General features: G+C 40.8%; 1 protein-coding gene across 5 annotated transcripts in view; it reads right to left on the bottom strand.

The window, feature by feature from the left end:
- Nucleotides 1–810: 810 nt before the first annotated feature.
- LOC105009149 overlaps nucleotides 811–16801 on the bottom strand; it is a 79429-nt gene continuing 63438 nt past the window's right edge. For 4 of the 5 annotated variants that reach the window (XM_034296952.1, XM_029125054.2, XM_029125056.2 and 1 more), the window contains 6 exons: nucleotides 5043–10420; nucleotides 4576–4795; nucleotides 3242–3480; nucleotides 2787–3053; nucleotides 2603–2709; nucleotides 811–2453 (listed from right to left, as the gene is read on the bottom strand). In XM_034296952.1, the coding sequence (XP_034152843.1) occupies nucleotides 2221–2453; nucleotides 2603–2709; nucleotides 2787–3053; nucleotides 3242–3480; nucleotides 4576–4795; nucleotides 5043–10420 (6444 nt within the window). In that variant the 3' untranslated portion in view covers nucleotides 811–2220. Of the gene's footprint in view, nucleotides 2454–2602; nucleotides 2710–2786; nucleotides 3054–3241; nucleotides 3481–4575; nucleotides 4796–5042; nucleotides 10421–16801 lie in introns of those variants that run through there. The other variant, XM_029125057.2, reaches the window with a different exon arrangement.

The raw sequence follows: 16801 nt of genomic DNA, 5'->3' as shown, positions 1-16801 counted from the left end.
TGTACCTGAGCCCATTAACCTTTCTTACTCATGGGCTAAATGTAATCCATAGCATTTGGAAATGTTATGGTCATGCTCTTTTTAAAAAGGAGGTGAACCTAGTCTCAGTAACTACAGGTCAATTTCTAACTGTCTGTGTCAGCAAAACTATTTGAATCCCTTGATAACTAGATCAAATCAATTGAACAAGTTTTTTGTGTGAACTACAAATTATCATGGTTTCAATCTGTTTTTAGAAAACAGAAGAGAAGTACTTCTACTGCCAATAAAGTAGTTTATGACCTAATAGGTGACATGGACAGGAAATAGCCCCTGTGTCTCTCAATCTGTCAAATGCTTTTGACGCTTTTGACGAGTATATTTGATTTGATGATTGTGTCTTTGTTTGTATATTCAGCGTAGCTAGGGTTTTGATGTTGTTGAAGGAAGAAGTAAAATACTGTTATCCATTACAGAATGTCACATTTTCATAATACCAACCCTACAGATAATTTTTGAGAATGCATTAAAGTGAACTGTATTAGATCAACAGCCAATACACTATTAACTAAAACCCAGCTAGTCTGGTACTCATATTTCTGGCAAGAGTGTACATTTAAGAAAAAACACAAGAAATGCTAAGAGTGTTATGTAACATTCCTGAGGAGGTTTGTACTGCCCATACAGCAGTCTGAAGAAGGATATGCTACAATGTCAACTGGTACACCACTATGCTATATTGTTGCTGTACCAATTCCATTCTAACACAGAAAATCTGCTTTTTAACATGTTTAATTACAATGCTTTGAAAGAAAAACAATTACACTCATATTGTATGTAATCAAAGGTAATATTTAATGGATATCTGGAAATACTGGGAAGGTACTGATTATATTATATTATATTATAAGTAACTGCAATGCATAATCTAAAAACATCACTGTAAAGCAAGCAAATTAAGGAGATATCATCAACAGTGCCAGTGAAACCTGATTATGAAACCACTGACATAAATAAAATGTTAACATGATGTCATTACACTAACATCGATCAAATAGACAAATAATTTTAAACCAGGTTGTTTGAATCCTGAATGATGATTGTTTGAGCCTTGGTATAGGATGATGTATACCACGTGTATGACATCATATCACTTTTTACTGCTCTAATTATAGTTTTAATTATATCGTTTTACACTAGCAATAAGGTATCTCAGTGATTTGTGGTATATTGCCAATATACTACAGTGGGGAGAACAAGTATCAGATACACTGCCGGAATCTAAAACAAAAATCCAGTATATCACATTGTATGATTTTTAAGAAATTAATATGCATTTTATTGCATGACATAAGTATTTGATACATCAGAAAAGTAGAACTTAATATTTGGTAAAGAAACCTTTGTTTGCAATTACAGAGATCATACGTTTCCTGTAGTTCTTGACCAGGTTTGCACACACTGCAGCAGGGATATTGGCCCACTCCTCCATACAGACCTTCTCCAGATCCTTCAGGTTTGCCAAATATAAGTGTTGGTTATGGAATCCCAGGATTGACCAATGTCAGTAAAAGGTTATTTGATGAGTAAATTAATTAAAAGGACAGTTAAATATAAATGTGTTTAATCATTTCCTTTCCCTAAGTAAAATGGGAAATATCTCATGAGGAAAATAGGAAATAGATAAATTATTCTAGGCCTGAAAGTAAAAGTTAGGTGCTGAACACTTTAAAGGTGAGAAGATAATAAATGGAAGAGCATTTCTGTAATTTATTTTTTACTTTGTTGGCTTGTGAAGGAAATTATTAAACAAATGTCTATATTTAACTATCCTTTTAAATAATTTACTCATCAAATAACCGTTTACTGACATTTGCCATTCCTATGATTCCATAGATGGCAGTGAATGAACAAAACTTAAAAGTAAATCGCAATCTACTATAAAGAACCTAGCGTTCATTTAGCAAGCTTATATTTCATGCAACTTGCTGATATGTTACTCTATCTATATTAAAAAGATAATATGATATCTTCCTATGAAAGTAATAATCAATTGCAAGCAAATATGTCCTGCTAAGAAAGCAAATTATTTTAAACTACCAATATGAATGTTCAGTTATTATTATATGAAGTTTAAAAAGACATGATTTCCATTATGATTACACGGCTGGATAGAAATGTGATTTTAGGCCTTTACCACCATCTTCTTGTATATGCTAAGAAAATAAAATGAACATTTCCCTATGGAAGGTTTTTACATTCAATGGCTTTAAGTACATCAGTGTACTCAGGGGTATTGAGGTCCAGGTATTTGTCATCAGCCACCCAGGACTTCAGCCTCTCCAGCTGATTCTGATCTATGATTCCCTTTTCATTGTGTTGATTCAGCATCTGATTGAAGCCAGCTTTGTAGTAGGACACTGTACCTTCAGTAGACATGAAGTTGGCGTTAGAGCCCAAGGAAAGAGGATTTCCTAGAAGAATATAGAATATGTAGGGTGAATATTCAAAACTATTTTTCTGGGAAAAAATCTAAGATAATACAGGTAAGCAGAAAATGTTTAATTGTATTAATGACTCCTGGTTTTATAAACTGCAAAAAGGTGAAGAGAACAATAATGACCTGCATTGTGTAGGAGCTGGTTGGAAGCCACAGGATGAGCCATGATGAAAGAGAGCTTAAGTGATTTCTCTGCATCTCCATTTACAAGTGTGTCTGCCAGCAGTTTCCTATAGCCAGTGGGGGAGCTCAGTGTTAGAGAACATAGTAAGTAGCATGTTGTACTTAAATGGAATAGAATATTCACCTGCAGTTGTCAGACTCCTTACTGCTTCCAGTGGTCAGAGCATCTCTGTGATGCTGTTTGAGGACTCGCATTGCAAGCAGGTTCATTCCATTTGGATCAGATTCAATGCTGTTTATCATATCATAAAGCTTTGGATTCTTCTGTCTGAGATTTTCTATCTGTGGATGGTCTCTGGCCAACTTTAAAGAATCCTTGGGTGGGATTTGGTCTGCCTCAACAATACCTCGGTCCTCCATGTCATGAGAGAACAGACTGGTGTATTTGACTCTGATGGGTGTACAAAAAGTGTAGGGTTGTATTATAAAAGTGCAATTCATATGTAAACAACAAATCTGTGTATGACAATGATTTTGAAATTGTTTCTATTTCTGTTCTCAATAATAAAACAATGCAGGCTCATTATAACTACATTGGTATAAATTAACATAATGTACATAAAATATACATAAAATTACCTTTTGTAAGGACCAACTAATGCAAGGTGGTAGATTTTGGCAATTTTATACTCAGTTAGCCCAGTGGAACCATAACAAGCCTTCTTCATTGGATTTATATTCTTCTCATATTCCACATGAATTTCTCTATCTGTTGTGGACCCTCCAACAATAGTATATTTTCCACAATTGTTCACAAGTGCATCATAGGCCCTCTGGCTTTGAACCATTTGATAATGAGCAGGAAGGTTGTTTTTTATCTGGGAAAAGACATCACGTTTCAATAACTCCAAACGTAGATTCAATGGCCCTCATTTATCAAAAGTGCGTACACCAAATTTCCAGCGTACACCTGGCGTACACCCAAAACCACTGTGACTTTGAGATTTATCAATATGGACGTTGGCGTACGGCACTCTCAAATCCTACGCCAGCTCAGGAGGTGGTGTACGCACGTTTTGAGTTAGTGCGGAAATGCGCAGAAAAAAAATCCTAACGCACTGACAAACTAAAAGATATGATATATTATGACCCACTGTAAAAAAAAACAACAACATAATAATTACAAACTTCAGTGTTTATTTTAGTGCAACATGGACTTCAATGTTTAATTTGTGTGACCAAAGCATTTGATTTTTATGTATTCCTTCAGATACTAGCCTGAGCGCTTTACATGACGTTTCAGGGTTAGGCCCGGCAGTTGCGCACGGACTGGGTTCAGTAATAAAAGGCTTTTAATGACCAAAATATAATTCAGACTGACAAAATAATAAAAATCACATTCTTCTTCTTTTAAATAATAATAATAGAAATAATAATAATAACGACATTCTTCTTCTAAATAACAATAAACGGCATTAATAATAAATATCATAAAATAATAAGACGAATATTACAAATTGTCATGCAATTATTAATGTTAATGAATGGTACTCCACTACATATCATCAACTTTTATTCCTCTTTTTAAACTGCCAAATAAAACAATTTTATTTCTATCTACCTCCCTGGTGATCGTCTCAATCTCCACGTGAGAGAAGTTTCTCTTTTTTGCCAGCTTCCGTGTGTCCATGGCGTAAAATGGGGGCGTGGAGGAAGCGGAGACATGAATATATAGGGGCGTGTTATTCTAATGACGATCGTTTTCAGTCGCGGCATTTATCAAGGGCAGGTATTGCATACACCTGGATTTTAAATGTACGCACAGCTTCATAAATCAGGCGGTGAGAGGAGTGTAAGCAAAATCCTACGCCAACATATACGCCCGTTTCTACGCAAGAATGATAAATGAGGGCCAATGTATTTACCTTATAAGGACATTTTGTATACCAAACTACAAAAGACATGTACACTACCTGGTCTTTAACATTGTTTCGTAGATTCACAGCTTCATTATTGATTTCATCACTTGTCTTGTTTGACATTGTTGCTTGTGCCATGGCAGTGTAGAAGCTGTTCTGGTTCTTTGAGTGGACAGTAATAACTTTTCCATCTTGGATGAGGTCAAAGTGACCACTGTATAGATTTTGCACTCCTTTGATTCTGTCTTTTACTTTGGAGATTATTCCTTTCTCACTGAAAGAACAGATATGAAAGAATATCATTTGTTGTCTTTAATAAAGTTATAAGTGGAAAGATCCTCATATTGGAAAATGTTAAGTATTTTTGTAGTTTTGTGGCCATGCATGGTCTTCCATTGCCTGATTCAAGTGTTCATACAGTACATGTTGTCTGCATGGATAAAACTTTCAGGATCAGCCTTCTGACTACGTCAGTATTGTTTATAATGGTCTACCAAACAGTTCAAGAAAATTGGGCCTACCTGTCTGTTTTCTGAGGCTCTTTGGTCAGCCTTAGAGTGATTTGACCAGCTGACCTGTTTGTTCCTGGATAAGACTCCTCAGAGAGAGTTATTCCATGTTGATCCAACACTGTCAAATGGATGCCTTTACCCTGGAGCAGGTCACTATTTGTGAGGACATAAATGTCCAGGACTGAGGCTGGACGATTCACATCACTAATCTTTTCTGCATAGTCCAGAAGTTCTTTTGTTTCAGTTTCAGATGAAGCTTTCCCTGTCGTCTGACTGGCTGTTTTCATATCGTGTTTGTGTTGTAGATCCTTGAAAAAGGCCTCTGTTTTGTACCTGCCAATTACATTGTTGACTACTTTTCCTGTGGCTCCATTGAACTTCTTCTTGAAATATCCATTCACAAAGGAAGACATATGACCAGAACATGCATCGATGAATGCTTCGGAGACACTTTCTGAGATGGAGAAGAGAAACTCATTCTTTAAACGAATAACGTCTGGTAAGCCATGTCTGCCAATTTGGTCGTACTTCCCCAGATATTGTTGCTGGTCTTCAATTGTTTTTACTAAATTAAGGACAAATATGTCATTGATAACATGCTCTGTAGGAATAGACTGAACCATTTTGGCCAAGTTTGTGGAGTGTTCTGCTATTTTTAAACTGATTTTTATTCCTTTTACCAGTTTATTTTTCTCACTATTTTCTACAAGCTCCAATCCTTTTTTGGATACCTCAGAGAGTCTGCTGATAACGTCACTTACTTTGGATGTGGTGTCATCATTCATGAGCTCAGGAATTTGATCTTTGGTCATTATCTGAACTAAATCTTTCATTTGTTGTTCAAGCTTTGGGTCAATCTTGTAGTTGCTACTGTTTTGCAATGCTCCTTTTGGTACTGCAGAGGCAATGTACTCAGTGAGACAATTACCCAGTTTGGCATTCTGGTTGACTGTTGATGAGACTGAGATCTTGAAACCATCTTTCAAAATCTCTTTGAAGACAGCTTGGATTCCAGTATCAATGGTGTAGTTTAGTGCCGTTTCAATGCCCTGCTTCGCTGCCTCCTGAACTGCATACTTCGTTGCATGTTTTAGAGCAGTTTTTATATTTGCTGTAGAAGACTTTAATACTCCTGTAGACACAGCTTTCACTGCACCCTTTATGGACTTGAATGCATGTTTTCCTGCACCAATGACATCTTTTGCAACAGATGAAAGAGTCTTTGTACCATTGAGGAGTCCCTTCGTGGCATGATACGCTGACTTGGCCACTTTTTTAAGGACACTGAATCCTGCTGAGAGCAGAGACATTCCGATGCTAATACTTTTGGATATAGCCCAGGACGCCCAATCGAATGTGCCTGTTATCATTCCCGTTATCCCTTCTATCATGTCACTGACACCCTCAGAGATTAAACTAATGCCAATATTGGTTGCAGCCCCAAACGACAGACCACAAATCAGAATTCCAATGATGACCTGACACATTCCAATAAAGAAACAGATCAAAGCATCAAAACAGAACTCAGGTTTCTTTTTCACCTCAAACACAATAAACAGGCCGTTCTCATACATGGCTGTGAATTCATTCGCAGTGATGTATTCTTGATTTTCTGAGAGGCTGAATACTGAAGATTCCTCTGTTATGGCCGTTTCTTTATCCTGAAGCTCTTTCAGTTTATTCACTGCCAGGGTAATGTTATGGATCCAAGCTTTGTAGATGCTCATCCTGGAATCTATTTGCTTTAAAAAGTTCGGTTCTCCCTCATGATGTGGTTCAAAGTTACCTCTCGTGGCCATCTGAAAGGAAACCATAGTGTTTGTTGTTTCTGAAAGGTAAACATCTATCTTTGTCTCTGCCTTCTCCAGTAAGCTACGTGCCTCTGCTTTGTAGTCCCCCTTGGCCAGGTTGATGGTGATGAAGGCTTGGTTGTACAGTGCCACAGCACCATAAAAAGGGTCACAGTCTTCAACATCTTTCCAGTAGGATTTTGCACCATAGTCACACTTATTTTTGTTGCGGCAGTGCAGATCTGTTCTGCCAATAGCCTGCTTGATGTGGTCATAGAAATTGAGACTTTTTCCATTCAAAAGCATGTTGCGCCTGTTTGTGAGATGCTCAAGAAGGTCTGCTTTAAGAACATCAATATCTTCATGTCTGTTGATGTGCTCCTCATGAAGGGTGAGCCACAATGCCCATGTTTCTTTCAAAGCATTGAGTGCTGGATTGTAATCAAACTTTTTGCCTCTGTCTGTAAAACATTGAGGGACATCATTCTGCTTCATTCCTGACAGGTCTTCTTTCTCCTGTTTTGTGAAGTTGCTGTCAAACCTTTCCAGAAATTGGCAAAACGTTTCAAACAGGTCCTCTTTCATTTTGATTTCAAGAAGCTCATCTGTCTCCATATCCTTGATGCGTTCGACTTCGTAATCTTCTCTTAGTTGCCTCATGATCTCCACAGGCTGGCCTTGGTATGCTGGGGCAAGTTTATCCTCACAGACGATCATCTGGACCATGCCTGGGTTTCCCTTCCTACCAGTTCGTCCGAACACCTGTTTCTCCACCCTGCGGCTGCCAGGGTAATGTGTCAGGAGGACAAATAGTCCACCACAGAGATTGACATCCTTATCAACTTTGATATCTGTTCCACGGCCTCCTAGATTCGTGGCTATGATAATATGCCCTCCAATGAATTTGGTGGTCTCAATGTTGTGCTTCTCACTAATTGTATATAATGTGATGGGGGGATGTGGATTGTCTCTCAACATTTTGTTCTGAAGTTCATTTGCTGTCTTGACATCCTCACATACGACCAAGACAACCTGACCACCATCTGCTACTCTCCAGGCTGTCTTACAGAGGATATCCATCCACTGGGCTTTCCCACTAACCTGAATTGCTGGAAGCTCCACATCCTTCTTATGGCGGTGAGCTGGTATTGTGTAGCTATTTGTTTCATAATGCCTTGCCAGGAAATCCTTATCAGCATTGCCCCCTAATGTCCCAGACACACCAAATAGCCCATTCCCTTTCAGGTATCTTTTGAAGTAATGAAAGTTTGATAGGTAATTTGTCACATTGGACAAAGGAGTAATGGCCAAATGGTGTTTTATCTCCAGGAACTGCTGCAGACCGTCCCCCCAGCGTTTGTTCTTCTCCAACACTCCACTAGCCTGAAAATCTACTGGGATGATGGCATGGTAGAGATGCTTGTCACTGACATCTTCCAATACCTGATCAATCATGTACTCTCTGCCTTGTGTCATCATGATGGCTTTCAGGGCATTTTGCACAAAGACTGGTAATCGATCCTCAAGGTATTTCTCAAGGAAAGAGGGGATAACAAGAACATCTAACTTTAGTTGAGTGTTGTCAGAATATGTAATTTTAGACTTCAGCTCAGAGACTGTTGCTTTAATAAGTTTGTCTTCAGGCAAAATCTCACTAGCTCTGCCATTTTCAAGGAGAAGCATTTTGATATCCAGGATATCTGGGTTGTGGTCCAATGTTTTCTTCTCAACCAGTGTTGCTTTATTGTTTGTCACAGTGTAGCAGTCAATGGCCACAGTATTTTCTAGTGCGCTTTCCAGGATGGTGAGCAAATCACACTGTTGAGCAACTCCAACTTTGGCCATGAATGTATCAACAATTTCTCTATTCTCCATTGTGTTGTCTTTCTCATTTTTCTCTAGGACTTGCATGAACGTGTTAAATTCTTCACCTGAAAAAATACCCAACTGCACTCCGGTGGCCAAAATATCAAATTCTGAGAACTTTTCTGAAGTCTCTGAACCGATCACAGCTACCTTTGCAGCCTTGTGAAAATGCTGGATTCCAGTTGCCCACTCAATCTCTCCAGTATCTTCCATCTCAATTGGCTGGCAGATAGATACCATGGACCATATACTAGCAAGGACTTGGTCAAGATGCCTCAGTCCACTTGCCTCGTGGGAAAGAAACGTCACCTGAACTCCATTGTCCAAAGTCATGTAGTCTACTTCATCCACAATCACCATGTCAAACGTCCTCTCCCCACGTGTGGTGTCCTTCTCAAATTCCTGCCTCAATGCATCTGCTGCAAAGCTACCAACGGTTCCATAAACTAATTGTTTCTTGTAAGCCTCCTGTAGCTTACTATCCCTGCTTTCAGGGGAGCTTCCTTCGATCTGTGGTGGCGGTACAACGGAAGACGTGACACCAAACATGTCGTACAATTTCTTCCACTCTTCCTGATCTCGACGAGCAAGGACTGGAGAACTGGTCACAATGTCAATGTTAATACCACGGATGGCCTGGATGGTGGCAAACATGGCTAGGATGCAAGACTTTCCTTCACCTGTTCCAATTTCAAGAAGGATACCTTTTTCCCCTGTTAACTGTGGTAGAAGGAGCATGAGAAGTGATGCCAGCTGAGTGAGTCGAGGAAAGTAGCCTTCTATTTTCTCAGCTGTTAGCAGAGATTCCTGTGGATTAATACAAGGAAAATAGCCTTCTATATTTTTACCCTCTTGAAAGTAAATGGTTGAGCAGTCTTGCACTGCAATAGACATCCTTAATAATATCACCTTCAGAACTGCAAGGTCAGGGTTAGTCAAATCCAGTGACTTGATCATCTGCTTTGTTTCATCTATAGTTACCGGATTCAAGTCCTCTTTTGCATGTTTTGGAAGTTCCTCAGTCATAAACCCTAGAATTTCCTCCATAATAGACAGTAATTTATCTGGGTACTTTTCATTTCGCATTTCATTTACAATGGTGTTGGCATCCTTGTCCCGTTCTGTCTCAGCATACAACTGTAAATATTTGACAGGCTCATTTTCTTTCAGGGCAGATAAAGTAGTGAGAAGATCCAATTTGTTTGTCCTCACTGTGTGAAGGATTGAGGTTACCAGTTCTTGGTCTTTGCCTAAAACACCTTGTAAAAAGAGCAGAATTTCTGAGGGTGCCCAGATCATGTTGAAGAGAATTTGTCTAAGAAGCAACTTGTTTTTTTCCGACACCTCTGGGAACATTGTAAGAATGCTCAGAAGAAGTTGTTGTGCCAGTGTGGGATTTGTGCTATACAGATGTTGAAGGAGACAGATGAGAAAGTCATATTTCTGGTCCAAGTCTGGTAGGTAAACTTTGTTGGCCAACGTTAGCTCTGTCACAGCAGTGAGGATGCTAAACTTCTCAGTGAGTGAATGCTGACCTTCACTGATAGCACGATCTATTGTCAACTGACACCAGATGGCCTGCTGAGGTTCTCCAAAGTATCGAAGTGTTAGTTCATTCAAAAGACTTTTCATCCGGTTTTCAAGTCTTTCCTCTTGCTTGTCGTCTTGTCTATCTTCAGTGATTTCATATTTTTCCAGAAGTTCATCAAACTTTATTGTTAAATCCGCTGGCTAGAATGAACATTTTCCAACACACAAAAAATTGCCAAGGAATGTTTAAGTACAAATGTAAGGATTAAAATGTCATATACATTTTTTTTTTCTGTTAATGTGGTTGTATGGACAGTATGTGCAGTTGTATGTAAATTAAGAAACATTGATTAATTAAAGTATACAGTTCCCTCCAGAACATTGGCAACCTTGGAAAAACAGATTATAAAAGGCTTTGAAAATGTAATTGTTCTTCATCAGCTAGATTTTCCACTTAAATTATGAGAGAAATGTAACTTCTTATTTAGGTACGATTGTTCTAAAACAAAATAAAGTATTTAAATCAACAGATTGTATTATCAAAAACATTATTTTGTATAATTTCATTGATATATATTTTTTTCAAGTTCATCTGAGTCATTAGGAACTCGACAGTATAGTGGTCATTAATGAATTCCTGGGGTGTAAATATGAGGTAACATAAATTCCAAGCTCACCTAGTCAGAACACCTGAGACCACACAAATTAAATGGGGCAAAAGGTTGTTTACCTTCATAAAGCAGGCAATTGATGTAAAACAAATCATTGTACACCTGACAACACCCATCTACACTCACCTAAAGGATTATTAGGAACACCTGTTCAGTTTCTCATTAATGCAATTATCTAATCAACCAATCACATGGCAGTTGCTTCAATGCATTTAGGGGTGTGGTCCTGGGCAAGACAATCTCCTGAACTCCAAACTGAATGTCAGAATGGGAAAGAAAGGTGATTGAAGCAATTTTGAGCGTGGCATGGTTGTTGGTGCCAAACGGGCCGGTCTGAGTATTTCACAATCTGTTAAGTTACTGGGATTTTCAGGCACAACCATTTCTAGGGTTTACAAAGAATGGTGTGAAAAGGGAAAAACATCCAGTATGCGGCAGTCCTGTGGGCGAAAATGTCTTGTTGATGCTAGAGGTCAGAGGAGAATGGGCCGACTGATTCAAGCTGATAGAAGAGCAACTTTGACTGAAATAACCACTGGTTACAACCGAGGTATGCAGCAAAGCATTTGTGAAGCTGCAACACGCACAACCTTGAGGCGGATGGGCTACAACAGCAGAAGACCCCACCGGGTACCACTCATCTCCACTACAAATAGGAAAAACAGGCTACAATTTGCACAAGCTCACCAAAATTAGACAGTTGAAGACTGGAAGAATGTTGCCTGGTCTGATGAGTCTCGATTTCTGTTGAGACATTCAGATGGTAGAGTCAGAATTTGGCGTAAACGGAATTAGAACATGGATCCATCATGCCTTGTTACCACTGTGCAGGCTGGTGGTGGTGGTGTAATGGTGTGGGGGATGTTTTCTTGGCACACTTTAGGCCCCTTAGTGCCAATTGGGCATCGTTTAAATGCCACGGCCTACCTGAGCATTGTTTCTGACCATGTCCATCCCTTTATGACCACTATGTACCCATCCTCTGATGGCTACTTCCAGCAGGATAATGCACCATTTCACAAAGCTCGAATCATTTCAAATTGGTTTCTTGAACATGACAATGAGTTCACTGTACTGAAATGGCCCCCACAGTCACCAGATCTCAACCCAACAGAGCATCTTTGGGATGTGGTGGAATGGGAGCTTCGTGCCCTGGATGTGCATCCCACAAATCTCCATCAACTACAAGATGCTATCCTATCAATATGGGCCAACATTTCTAAAGAATGCTTTCAGCACCTTGTTGAATCAATGCCACGTAGAATTAAGGCAGTTCTGAAGGCAAAAGGGGGTCAAACACAGTATTAGTATGGTGTTCCTAATAATCCTTTAGGTTAGTGTATACTATTAGGACAATTAATACACTACCTTTCAAAAGTTTTAGAACACATCAATTTTTCCAGGTTTTCTTTAAAATCAGTTTGTCTTAATTTACTCTGAAATTAAAGCATAGAACAAATATACAACTAAAGACAAAAAAAGCAATAATGTAATAATCTGGTTTAACACATTTTAATCGCTGTTGTCCTGTGAGCCACCTATCATGCAAGCTATTAACTCTCAGAAACCTGTCTTCTCATTCTGTTGTGGCTTTGGATCAGCCAGGCCTCTTCCTGTCAGAGTTTCCTCCAGTTTCCAAATTCCTTTTGATGGTGTGAGAAACTAAAATTGCTGAAGCCTTGGCTTTCTTTGCAGTTTCTCGGAAGGAAAGACTTCCACTTTCAAGGCTTATGATAGTCTATCGGTATTCCTTTGTTAATTGCCTTTTTATTGCCTTTATAATAGCAATGTCCTACTTCCTGCAGTACAACACTAGCCAAATAATGCTTATGAGGGTGTAGTAACACAGTTTGTTTCAATGCTGCTTTTATACAGACAGAGGGTTTGTGAGTAATCAACAGAAGCTGGGACACCTGTTGGAAATATTTACATCAACTGCAGAAGAGCTGAAAGTTGTTAACCCATTATTTGTTCCCTGAAAAAGGTGTTGTTTACTACTCAGAAATGTATATACTTTTTCAGTGTTTGGTAACCTAAAAGTCTTTATAATCTCAGGCGGTTTACCGCTTACCTTTGTTCAATTTCAGGTTATTTGCTGGACTTGAACTGCTTACATTTCAATAAAATGTTTAAAAATCTGGGTGGTATGCCTAAATCATCAGAAGCTGTTATGAACCTGCCTGGTAAAGGGCACGTGTTTTGTGCCTGTTTTGTGCCCTTTATTCCATACACGTTAAGGAAGATGGTTAAAGAATCCATGGATCACGGTTGGATAGTTGCAAAAGTTGGAATAAAGGGCAAATTTGAGGTGGAAATTTGGTTATTCCATAAAATAATGAAATCATATTGCTTATTACTGTGTTAAATGTAAATTCTAAGTATAATCAAGTACAATTTTTTTTTGGTACATTGCATAAAATGCTGATAAAAACAGAATGCAATGATGTGCAAATCATTTATCCCCATATTTAATTTAAAATAGTACCAAGACAACACAATCCTGAGAAATGTTATTATTTTTGGAAAAATACATGCCCATATTGAATTTGATGCCACATCAATGCATTCTGTTTTTCTTTACATTTTACACAGCGTCCCAAGTTTTTTTGAAACAGGGTTGTAATTGAGTAAGGCCATTGTGTAGTGTTTTTTCTCTCATCACGAAACGGAACATGCCTACAGCAGATAAGTATAGCTATGGATAACTTCTCAAGGGCTGTAGACACCTTGTTATGCCGAACTTTTGAGAGACCTGTAGTCTAACCATACATGGGAGGGGACACAGTGGGCTGTACTAAATGTATGTAGACCTCTAACCATGCATGGGAGGGGGACACAGTGGGCTGTACTGAATGTATGTAGACCTCTAACAATTCATGGGAAGGGTCACAGTGGGCTGTACTAAATGTATGTAGACCTCTAACCATGCATGGGAGGGGGACACAGTGGGCTGTAATGAATGTACAGTGGGAAGAACAAGTATTTGATACACTGCCGATTTTCCCACTTGCAAAGCATGTAGAAGTCTGTAATTTTTATCATAGGTACACTTCAACTGTGAGAGACGGAATCTAAAACAAAAATCCAGAAAATCACATTGTATGATTTTTTTGTAATTAATTTGCATTTTATTGCATGACATAAGTATTTGATCACCTACCAACCAGTAAGAATTCTGGCTCTCACAGACCTGTTAGTTTTTCTTTAAGAAGCCCTCCTGTTTTCCACTCATTACCTGTATTAACTGCACCTGATTGAACACATTACCTGTATAGAAGACACCTGTCCACACACTCAATCAAACAGACTCCAACCTCTCCACAATGGCCAAGACCAGAGAGCTGTGTAAGGACATCAGAGATAAAATTGCAGACCTGCACAAGGCTGGGATGGGCTACAGGACAATAGGCAAGCAGCTTGGTGAGAAGGCAACAACTGTTGGCGCAATTATTAGAAAATGGAAAAAGTTCAAGATGACGGTCAATCTCCCTCGGTCTGAGGCTCCATGGAAGATCTCACCTCGTGGGGCATCAATGATCATGAGGAAGGTGAGGGACCTGGTCAATGACCTGAAGAGAGCTGGGACCACAGTCTCAAAGAAAACCATTAGTAACACACTACGCCATCATGGATTAAAATCCTACAACGCACGCAAGGTCCCCTGCTTAAGCCAGCGCATGTCCAGGCCCGTCTGAAGTTTGCCAATGACCATCTGGATGATCCAGAGGAGGAATGGGAGAAGGTCATGTGGTCTGATGAGACTGAAATAGAGCTTTTTGGTCATTGGTCATTCTTTGGGGATGCTTTTCTGCAAAGGGGAAAAGACGACTGCACCGTATTGAGGGGAGGATGGACGGGTCCATGTATCACAAGATCTTGGCCAACAACCTCCTTCCCTCAGTAAGGGCATTGAAGATGGGTCGTGGCTGGGTCTTTCAGCATGACAACGCCCCGAAACACACAGCCAGGGCAACTAAGGACTGGCTCCGTAAGAAGCATCTCAAGGTCCTGGAGTGGCCTAGCCAATCTCCAGACCTGAACCCAATAGAAAATCTTTGGAGGGAGCTGAAAGTCTGTATTGGCCAGCAACAGCCCTGAAACCTGAAGGATCTGGAGAAAGTCTGTATGGCCAAAATCTCTGCTGCAGTGTGTGCACACCTGGTCAAGAACTACAGGAAACGTATCCATCCATCCATCCATCTTCTTCCGCTTCATCCGGGGCCAGGTCGCGGGGGCAGCAGTCTAAGCAGAGATGCCCAGACTTCCCTCACCCCAGACACTTCCTCCAGCTCTTACGGGGGGGGACAGAGGCGTTCCCAGGCCAGCCGGGAGACATAGTCCCACCAGCGTGTCCTAGGTCTTCCCCGGGGTCTCCTCCCGGTGGGGCGGGACCGGAACACCTTCCCGGGAAGGCGTTCCGGAGGCATCCGAAACAGATGCCCAAGCCATCTCAGCTGACCCCTCTCGATATGGAGGAGCAGCGGCTCTACTCTGAGCTCCTCCCGGGTGACCGAGCTTCTCACCCTATCTCTAAGGGATCGCCCAGCCACCCTGCGGAGAAAGCTCATTTCGGCCGCCTGTATCCGGGATCCTGTCCTTTCGGTCATGACCCAAAGCTCATGACCATAGGTGAGAGTAGGAACGTAGATTGACCTTGGGAGGAAGTAAGATCAATTGGATCTTTAGGTAAACACAACAGTAAACATTATGGCAGGAAGGATAAGGTGGGGGAGGACAGCATTTGTCTTGTGTGATTGAACAAAGGGAATGTGTTTTATTGACAGGACAGATGGCAACATCTTACCACACCCCTTTTTCTATGTAATAAATACTGATTGTGCATGTTTTGAGTCAGAGACTCCTCGGATTATTATGTTTGTAAGCGTTTGACGCGTCTCTCATATTTGCAAATATTAATAAAACTGTTAGACTGTGCCAAGAGAACTTCATCTCTGTACTTCCTTCTAAAAGAGTTCTGATCGATAAAATTACCATCACATCAATCCCTGGAGCTTTGCCACTGTGGAGTTGTTTGACTACCTCAGTGACTTCTGCCATGGAGATTGACGATGCTTCCCCATCAGTCTCCAGCTCTGCCTCCACTATAAAGGGCGTGTTAGTGGGATTTAGGAGTTCCTCAAAGTGTTCCTTCCATCGCCCAATTACCTCCTCAGTTGAGGTCAACAGTGTCCCATCCTTACTGTACACAGCTTGGATAGTTCCCCGTTTTCCCCTCCTGAGGTGGCGGACGGTTTTCCAGAAACACCTTGGTTCCGACCGAAAGTCCTTCTCCATGGCTTCCCCGAACTCCTCCCACACCCGCTGTTTTGCCTCTTTCACAGCAGAGGTCGCAGCCTTTCGGGTCCGTCGGTACACTGCAACCGTCTCCGGAGTCCTCCGGGATAACATATCCTGGAAGGCCTCCTTCTTTAGTTGGACGGCTTCCCTGACCACTGGTGTCCACCAGGGTGTTCGAGGGTTACCGCCCCTTGATGCACTTAAGACCTTTAGACCACAGCTCCTCGCCGCAGCTTTGGCAATGGAGGCTTTGAACATCGACCACTCAGGTTCAATGCCCCCAACCTTCACAGGGATGCCAGAAAAGCTCTGCCGGAGGTGTGAGTTGAAGAGCTTTCAGATCAGGGAGGCCGTTCCTCCCTATAACGCCTCTCCAGGTGTCTCCATCATTGCCCACGTGTGCGTTGAAGTCCCTCAGCAGAATTATGGAGTCCCCTACTGGAGCCCCATAAAGGCCAATCTTCCCAGGAAGGCGTTCTGGAGGCATCCGAAACAGATGCCCAAGCCACCTCAGCTGACCCCTCTCGATGTGGAGGAGCAGCGGCTCTACTCTGAGCTCCTCCCGGGTGACCAAGCTTCTCGCCCTATCTCTAAGGGATCGCCCAGCCACCCT

The sequence above is a fragment of the Esox lucius genome, chromosome 14 (genome assembly GCF_011004845.1).
Source record: "Esox lucius isolate fEsoLuc1 chromosome 14, fEsoLuc1.pri, whole genome shotgun sequence".
NCBI classification, from domain to species: domain Eukaryota; kingdom Metazoa; phylum Chordata; class Actinopteri; order Esociformes; family Esocidae; genus Esox; species Esox lucius.
Note: the sequence above shows the minus strand (reverse complement) of the source record. Positions and strands in the feature narration are given on the sequence as shown.